The 10017-nt window shown below is 45.0% G+C and overlaps 1 protein-coding gene across 1 annotated transcript in view; it reads right to left on the bottom strand.

Annotated features, from left to right (window-relative positions):
- The window catches only part of LOC126385946 (E3 ubiquitin-protein ligase RNF123), a 181353-nt gene that overhangs the window by 150445 nt on the left and 20891 nt on the right, over positions 1–10017 (bottom strand). The window contains exons 16-19 of the mRNA XM_050037990.1: positions 7716–7723; positions 7549–7620; positions 6574–6694; positions 5498–5599 (exon numbers count right to left, since the gene is read on the bottom strand). Of these exons, the coding sequence (XP_049893947.1) occupies positions 5498–5599; positions 6574–6694; positions 7549–7620; positions 7716–7723 (303 nt within the window). The remainder of the gene's footprint in view (positions 1–5497; positions 5600–6573; positions 6695–7548; positions 7621–7715; positions 7724–10017) is intronic.

Below are 10017 nucleotides of genomic sequence, written 5' to 3'. Positions count from 1 at the left end.
CGGGAGATTCTCATCATGGATCAACTGTGTGATGTCATCATGTCAATATGGACCAACATCTCTGAGGAATGTTTCAGCACCTTGTTGAGTCTGTGACACCAAGAATTATAAAGGGGGTCCAACCTGGTACCAGCAGGGTGTACCTAATAAAGTGGCTGGTGAGTGTACATGTGTCAGGGTGTATTTAAGCTGGTGGTTGTGATCATGTGTAGTTTATGTTTTTATGGTTCATTTACAGCAGATACTACAGACTGTTTGTCTCATCAGGAGTTTTATACTTTTTGTTTTAGAGCTGTCGATTTTTTTATTTAGCATTTTTGTTCTATGCTGTCTGTCTGTCTGTCTGTCTGTCTGTCTCGGCCAGGACACTCTGGAAAAAGAGATTTTGTCCTGGTCAAATTAAAATAAAAAATCTTCCTCCTCCTCAGCTCTCTGCCAACAGAAGCCGCCTTGTGTGTTTCCTTCCTCTCACGTGTACCTTATGCAGATTGAAAAGCCCTGCCTGGTGTTCAATCAGATTGATTAGTCAGCTAATCAATAAATGAGGTCACGCTTGGTTAACAGCAGATGACACAACATCATGAGAGTGGCTCGTGGGTGATGAATGAGCCTGTGATTTACAGAGCGCAAAGATGGAGACTGTTAATCAAGGCCTGATTAAATGCAGGTAGAGAGGAGGAGGAGGAGGAGGAGGAGGAGGAGGAGGAGGAGGAGGGACAAAGAGAGGAAAAGGTGGATAAAAAGAGAGGACTGAAGTGTGCAGAGTAAAAACAGTATTTAAACACACTCCACGTGTTTCAGTATCAAACAATCCTGCTGTACGTCTGACTGTCCAACAGTTTCATACATAAAAACACTAAAAACACATCTGACATGACTGTTGTTGTCATGACAACTCAAACATGACGTTATGAGTCTTCATCATAGGGCTGTGCGGTATACCCGTTCGCACCGAAAACCGCTATTTATTTTCATTATGATATGAATTTTTCATACAACACAGGCGTGCTAGAGCCGGCGAGAGAGAGAGCACAGAGAAAAGTCTAGAGGCGACAATGGCAGCTGGAGAGAGTCCTGAAAGCAAAGCAACTGTACACGCTGACCCAGAAGAACTCAAATCAAAAAGAGCAGTGTTTCCCCTGAATGCAACTAGCAGCAGCGCACCACCGTTTACAATTCTCCTCTGCCCTCTATATCATGCACGGCGGAATTTCACCCCGATGCGCGCGCATGCACGCACACACACACACACACACACACACACACACACACACACACACACACACACACGCGGCTCAGGCCTCATTTTCCTGACCGAACACGACCCGTGTCCGAGACATTAATAACCAAGCATGGCACTAATGGAGCGGAGCCTGTGTTGTGTTCAGGTGTTGTCACGTAAATAACAAATTATGGCACTTGAATAGGCCACAGCACAACACAGCAGCAAGTCAAGTGGGACGAACCCGAGCAAAATACCGTCAAATTCAGTGAAACCAATATGACTTTTATGAAAATTTTGTCATAGCGCCCAGCCCTACTTCATCACCTGGAAACCAGGATGAGGATGTAAAGTTAAAACACATGATGCGAGACATGTTCAGCTGCTCTGTCACATGCATCGTCTGTTTTCACAGGAAATGTACAGTTTGCATACAGTCTCTTTCAAAATAATAGCACTTTGTCTACTGCTGTCAAAGTTAACGCATCCTTTTAACGCCACTAATATTTTTGACGCACGATTACAGATGTACCTTATTATTATTATGACCCTCAGCCCACCCCGTAGTTTGGGAAATCAGGAAGCGATGAAGCATTAACGGTTTGAATGGCGTGGAGGAACAAATCGACACACACGTGGTTATGTTTCGCTAATACATACACGTGATTACGTTTAACCAACACACACACGTGGTTACGTTTCGCTAATACATACACGTGATTACGTTTAGCCAACACACACACGTGGTTACGTTTAGCCAACACACACATGGTTACGTTTAGCCGACACACACACGTGGTTACGTTTAGCCAACACACACACAGGTGGTTACGTTTAGCCGACACACACACACGGTTACGTTTAGCCAACACACGCACGTGGTTACGTTTAGACGACATACACACGTGGTTACGTTTCGCTAATACACACACGTGGTTACGTTTAGCCAACACACAGGTGGTTATGTTTAGCCAACACACACACGTGGTTACGTTTAGCCAACACACACACGTGGTTACGTTTAGCCAACACACAGGTGGTTATGTTTAGCCAACACACACACAGGTGGTTATGTTTAGCCAACACACACACGTGGTCACGTTTAGCCAACACACACTCGTGGTTACGTTTAGCCAACACACACACATGGTTACATTTAACACACACACGTTGTTATGTTTAGCCAACACACACACGTGGTTGGGTTTAGTAAAAAAGAACAGGGTTTGGCTTTACAATCTGACAGGAAGTTTACATCGGCCTCCTGGGTGAAAGTTCGTGATTGTTGGACTTCCACCCCTTAAACTTACGTTGTTGCTTACGTTCCCCGCCTCATTTTCCCCTCACGCCACCGGATGTTGTTAAACAAAAACAGTGACCAGCTGCATATCATGCTGACATGAAAGGATTTTTGACGTCAGTGTCTGACGTCAGAAGTCACTGACCCAGCGCCGGTTTTGGACGACTTCGCAGTGAAACCGGGTTGGTCCATTTTAGTAACTAGCTACTAATTACTGTGTAATAAATAAATAACTAAATATAAAACTGTAGATTGATTTGACGGGAAGGTTAGGGTAAGGAGGTGATGGGGTTGTTGCTTAGCAACAGTAAAAAGGCAAAGAGAGCATTTTTTTACTAGTGGCATTTAATTAAAAAAAAAAAACAGGCAGTGCGGTCCGTCTGTGTGATCTGGGCCTAAGAAGAACGAGCTCACCTGAACAATCAGTGACCTGCTGATAGCTAAGCTAACTGCTAACTGCTACATCAGTGAGTGAGTGACTGCGTGTGTCTGAATCATCACAGAGGAGCAGGATCATCTCAACACCTCAGACAACGATAACCACAACCTTGTTTCTCGAAAACCTTTATCTATAAAGTCAGGACAACAGTGCAGCAACAACTCCAGGTCTCCTGTTCCTCTCCTGAGTGAACACACGTCGAGCTCCAGACTCCACTTCATTCCATCAATGTTATTAATAGCTGCTTATTTTCGCCATTCATCCTTCTGTGATGTGATGTCAGAGCTGTGAGCTGATGAAGAACAGACTTTTGTGCTGACCTCAGCTGTAAAGTTCCTCTGCTCTCTGATGAGTGACTCCTGAAGCACCTCCCTGGTGTCTCCTCTGAAGGGAGCGGCTCCGCCTCTCAGGGAAATGGAAATTAATGAGGCTGAGCAGCAGGTAATTGATTCCAGCCGTGTCGCTCGCTCTTCTTTGGCAGCATATCGCTCAGTGTACAGTGAGTCAGCCCAGAGACCATCAGTCCTCATTACACACCTACTGCCACACACAGCTCCTGTAGGAGGAACCCTCATCCTGCTCTCTGCTTGTGTTTCATATTAACACAACTGCCACTCTCCTGAGTCACCTGACCACCTGCTGAGTCACCTGACCACCTGCTGAGTCACCTGACCACCTCTAGATTTGTTAAACATCTCAACATTCATGAAGCTTCATTGTGAGACGTCTCACGGAGGAAAACAGAGAACAAATAAAAAATATTCTGAACACGACAAACAAATGTTCATATCTCAGTGTCTGTAACAGGAAGTGATTCCTCCCTCTAGTGGAGCTCAGTTATCCTCCTCTTGATCAAGCTCACAGTAACTCTTTAACACTTTAACTCAGATCATCATCAGGAGCAGATTTGAATCCTCACAGATGAAATAAAGACGATCCTCTGGAACTGTGCTGAGAAAATTAAACTGTGTGAATGACGACGTCTAAATGCACTAAATGTTAGTTGTTTTTTTTACCGTCTTTCTGAAAAACACAATATTACCTCTCACTTGATTACGTCTCTAAGTCCAGTTCAGACCAAAAACTCACAACAAGACCAGCTGAAACAAACAATTACTGTCAACGCTCTGTTCTGTAACGTAATAAAAAGCTGGTGGTTCACAGGAAGTCACCACCATGAGACAGCGTATCATCTCTAGTCAACGACTCTCTGTGCTTCTGATCTGTAACGTTGACAGGAAGTGACCACCGTGAGACGGCGCATCATCTCTAGTCAACAACTCTCTGTGCCTCTGATCTGTAACGTCGACAGGAAGTGACCACCATGAGACGAATGTGACCAGTGGACTTCAGTACAAGCTGATTGGCTGTTGAAACAGGTGACGTGCTTTAAAAGCAGCCACCGCCCATTTGACCAGCTGAGTGTCAGGTGACACCATCAGCTGGCTTGAGTCAAGTTCAGACGGGCCAGTTCACACCGCTGACACTTTTCTGCAACGTTCTAAAACTGTTTCATGTCGTCACCGATCTTTGGTCTGAACTGGACTCTATGAAAATAAATATTCGCTAATACTCCTTGTTGACATGCGGCTGCGCAGACTCTGATAAACGCCTCATAACATCACGTCAAAACATAAAAAGTGGAGCAGCTGGAGCGGTTTGTGTCATTTTGCTTCTTTGCATCATGGCAGCATTTTTTCAGTTTCCTGTCGGTGGTGGATGCGTTGGACCGTGTGAACGCAGTCTCCCCCTTTCTGTCCCTAAACCACCTTCTTAAAAGTCGCCATGGTGACATAGACGCCAGCTGATGACACCATGCTCTGACCCAGTTTGGGCTGGTTTAGGTAGTTCTCACTTTAAAAGCTTGTAGGTGCTGTGAAGGTGCAGCCCCACTGAGTTCATACTGTGATGTCGAAGGACTCACAGTGAGACATCCCGACCTGTTTAACCCTCTGTGGACACAGGCACAAGCTTGAGGCGGGAACATGTCACTGTAGTTCCACCTCGCTGTTCTGTATAAAAAGGTACGGTCACAGACGGGGGACAGAGCTGCCTCTGAGCCGGCAGTGGAGATAATAACAGCGCTAAATTACAGCCTGTGTGGAAGGGACAGGCGGCAGGAAGTGACCATGGGTGTAGAGGGTGTGACATTTTGACAAAGTGTGTGACCCACCGTGGGAGAATTAAAAAGCAGCTGTTAGCAGTTAGCAGCTAACTCAAAGAAAAAGAACAGCAGCTGAAAATGCCTTATATCAGGGACAGTACATGATTGTTACTGACATGTTAGTGCCATGGTTATTGTTTATAAAGAGCTGCAGACACGTGTGTTGTATGTCACACTAGAGGCTGACACTGTTGTGTTACATGTCACGCCTCTTTTGATTCCGATTATGTCATCATGGTGTCTAAAATCACACACTGCAGCAACATGATGCCGCCGTCGTTTGGTTCTGTGTAAAAATACAAAGCAGACGTAAAGACGGGACTTTGTAGCGGCTCTATAGCGCCATCTCTGGATAAAAAGGGCTTTACAGACCTTTGAGTGTTTTCTTCAGGTGGGACAGGAGCCCCCCCAGTCTCTGCAGGTCAAAGTAGTCCACCTTCCCGTTGTAGAAGAGCTGGGGGGGGACGTAGGCCTCTGGAGACGGACAGAGTCACAGAGGGAGGAGAATTAAAAGAAGAGATACAAACAGACAGAAGACACACTGAGCTCATCATCAACAACCTTAATCACAGTTATAAAGCTTCATCATCATCATCATCACACACACACACACACACACACACACACACACACAGTTTATCATGAACCTTCACTGAGGAGACGAACATGACGTCACACAGATTAACATTAACAATAAGCCACATTAGTCACTTCACTTCTTACAGTTCAGTGTTTCCATAGAATCTTCTGTGTACCCTTTTTCTGGTTTGGTTTGGTTTGGTTTGGTTTGGCTGAACATGTCGCCCATTTTGTAGAAAATACCGAGATATATATCATGTATCACCCAAATATAAATTTTTAGGTTTTTGTGGGTTTGTGAACGCAGCGGAGGCAGAACTGTTCGTGAGTTCTTTAATCCTCAGCAGCAGTTTGTTGCGTTTAATTAGCAGGCTAGATATCTGATCAGAGCCGATCATATCAGATCAAAGGAAGAGAGGAGCAGCTGCTGCAGAGGCGAGTGAGGTTTCACTTTGACGTTCTGCTGCTCCGTCTGTGCTCAGTGTCGCTCTGTGCCCCAAACAGCGTGGAGCAATGAATAACCAGACACTTTATATATTCCAGCGGCGCTCCTGATCAAGGGTCCAGCTACAAACACACAGAATCAATACGTGGCGCCAGATATCGTGGTCAGACGCCACAGATAAATGAATGTGTGGGAAACCCTGCAGTATTAAAGTGTTGTTGATTTATTCGTACTCTGGGCTGGGTGCTTTGTTCTCACTGATGTTCATTCATCTACATCTGCAGTAAAAGATTTAAATATTCAGATTCATCTAGTTTTATGTTCCTCTCCTCGTCCTGAGAAAACCTGCAGCTGAAACAGATGAAAAAATCTCCTGCCGTGTCACAGGGCTGTTTAAAGCTTTGTAACGAGCGTGTTGTTGTACCTTCACTGCTGATGCTGCTCAGACTCTTCCTGCTGCCTTCGTCCCAGCTCGCCCTCACGGCTGTGATGAGGCGGTGGAGGAAACACACCATGTACTCTGGAGGACACAGAGCTGTGGGGTGCTGCTCAAACACACAAACACACACAGGTTCAAATACGCTGGTACAGAAACACACACAGACTCACAGAGACGCACTGACGTTCCAAAATACTTTGGTCTTCTTCATCAACATGAGGCACGTCTGATGGCATCTTTACCGCAACATGGCTGAGGTCATGGTGATAAATGAGGAAAAATAAACACCTTGGATGATGATCACCTGATTCTGCACCAGAGGTCAGTTTATGATTTGTCTCAACGCCTGGACTTTTTGAAGCTGCGCTCTGCCAGCGTCATTGCAATCAATGATCGCACTGCAGTTTAATGCAATGGGATCTTTCCAATCAGTTATTCACCGTGGTGAAGGAAGAGGATGCATTACCATTATTGCTTCTGTAAATCATGTGATCTGCAGAACTGACATCATATCACAGTTAAATGAAGCTGGTGGACGAGTCTGTACCAGCTCAGTTTGAAGCATCTTAATTTAATATTTTATGTTTTTGAACGGCAGCATAATTTGACTCATGCAGGCTGAACTAAACTTCCAGTGTGTCCACAGGATACATTTACTGCACCGCTTTGTTTTCTCTTTCTGCGCAAAATGATTCGTTGATAAAGTGTAAAAATATTAAGTCTTAGTTTTTCACAGGACTCAGTCTGAGGGTCCACAGCAGTGTACGGAGAATTATTTCAGTCAGTGAGGTGGCAGAGTTCAGGGACTGGTGACGGATGGAAGGTCACACTCAGCAGAAGAGCTCATTTAAAAAAGACAACAAGTAATTAACATGAACTGCTTCATTATTTGGGGGACTGTGAACATGACGTCACACTGTACAGACAGGAAACACTGTGATGACAGGAAGTGCCTCTTACCCCTCTGTTGCTGGCATTTTCCTGGAGGAACTTCCTGAACTTATTGAGGAAAATGTATCGAGAGGCTTCTCCCTGAGAGACACACACACACACACAGAAAACTGATCAGATCAATCCACAAACAATAAACCAGTGTGAGCTGAGAGGAGACAGAGAGGCAGACGAACGCCGTCACCTGCGTCCAACATTAATTAAACATCCAGTCACAGACAGAGGATGTGATCCAACCTCAGCTCAGAGCAGGAAACCTCACGAGGCTTTTTTTAATCCACAGTGACTGAGGGGCGGAGACTCAGGCGAGCTGTCGATTCAGTGTGTGAACATTTAATCAGGCAGACGCCGGCCCAGCGAACACAATAACACGCTACACTGCAGACTTTATAATTGTCCTTTCAATCAGCTGCTCAGTGATCAGAGTCTTAGTCAGAGTGCCGCTTCACTTTTCTGAACACATTCACATTCACTTACAGTTAAAGAGCTGCTCTGATCTCCATCATTATCCACTGTCAGGTTATGTTAGAATATACACTCTCCGGCCACTTTATTAGGTACCCTTCCATGTTGAGTTTCACATGCTTCCATCAGGGCGGAGGTTTTGCCTCCCTAAATGAAGCGTTACAAATCATCCTTTGTTCTGTCTGCTGATCTGAACCAGCGATGACCACTAATGTCCATGATTTATCCCTGACAGTGTGTCATACTGGATTCTGTGTGTTTGTATTGTACTGTCTGTTTTGTTTTAATTATGACTACTGTCTGTATCCCAAAGCGCCCCCAGAGGACATTCAAGTTTTACCTTACGTTACCTATTCAGCAGGTGTCAGCAGCTCATTAACATTTAGTCATGTAGACATGGTGAAGACGAGCTGCTGAAGTTCAAACGGAGCATCAGAATGATGAAGAAAGGTGATTTAAGTGACTTTGAACGTGGCATGGTTGTTGGTGCCAGACGGGCTGGTCTGAGTATTTACTGGGATTTTCAGCACAACCATCTCTAGGGTTTACAGAGGATGGTCCCAAAAAGAGAAAATATCCAGTGAGCCAAAATGCCTTGTTGATGCCAGAGGTCAGAGGAGAATGGCCAGACTGGTTCAAGATGATAGAAAGGCAACAGGAAGTCAAATAAGCACTGGTTCCAACCAAGGTGTGCAGAAGACCATCTCTGAAGCAACAACACCTTGTCCAACCTTGAAGCAGATGGGCTACAGCAGCAGAAGACCACACCAGGTGCCACTCCTGTCAGCTAACAACAGGAAACTGAGGCTACAATTCACACGGGTTTTCTCACCAAAACTGGACAATAGAAGATTGGAAAAACCACATTCAGATGGAAGCATGGATCCATCCTGCCTTGTATCAACGCTTCAGGCTGCTGCTGGTGGTGTAATGGTGTGGGGGAGATTTTCTTAGTACCAACTGAGCATGGTTTAAACACCACAGCCTACCTGAGTATTGTTGCTGAGCGTGTCCATCCCTTTATGACCACAGTGTACCCATCTTCTGATGGCTACTTCCAGCAGGATAACGCACCATGTCACAAAGCTCACATCATCTCAAACATGACAATGAGTTCACTGTACTCCAATGGCCTCCACAGTCACCTGGGGTCTCATTTATAAACACTGCCTTCACACAAATCGAGGCCTGAAAGAGACGAACGTCACTTCTCACTCAGCAGGTGTGATCTATACAAACAGACCTGATGGAGAAACCATGCTTACCATCATTATAGAGACAGGTAATTGGTGACGCAGATGGTGAGGTGGAAGCCAAATATTTTTGGGTGCACACCATTTTTGGCTCATGTCCGTATGCACATTTTTAGTACGCACTGTTTTATAAATGAGATCTCAGTCAAACAGAGCTCCTTTGGGATGAGGTGGATCGTCATGGATCAACTGTGTGATGTCATCATGTCAATATGGACCAATGTCTCTGAGGAATGTTTCAGCACCTTGTTGAATCTGTGACACCAAGAATTATAAAGGGGGTCCAACCTGGTACCAGCAAGGTGTACCTAATAAAGTGGCTGGTGAGTGTACATGTGTCAGGGTGTATTTAAGCTGGTGGTTGTGATCATGTGTAGTTGCCCCTGTTTTATGTTTTTATGGCTCATTTCAACCTAATCTGCCCTCTGGAGATCAATAAAGTCTGATCCTCAAACTTAACTACAAAAACAACAAGAATCAAAACACATGAAAATCAAATCTGAGCAGAGAAGTGATGAAAAAAACGTGTAAGATAAAGTGATGAATGACAGCAGGGAGAAGTCTGAGGTGTGCTCAGTCATTGTGTCATGTGCTGATGTTTTTATTATGAACATTTAAAACCAGATCTCAGCCCACAGCTGGTCCCAGAGGCCAAGAGTTAAACTAAGACCATAACTGCATCTGTGTGTATGTTCACTTCCTTCAGTCTTCAGGACGCCAACACACACCAACACACACACCAACACACACCAACACACAC

The sequence above is a fragment of the Epinephelus moara genome, chromosome 24 (genome assembly GCF_006386435.1).
Source record: "Epinephelus moara isolate mb chromosome 24, YSFRI_EMoa_1.0, whole genome shotgun sequence".
NCBI classification, from domain to species: Eukaryota; Metazoa; Chordata; class Actinopteri; order Perciformes; family Serranidae; genus Epinephelus; species Epinephelus moara.
Note: the sequence above shows the minus strand (reverse complement) of the source record. Positions and strands in the feature narration are given on the sequence as shown.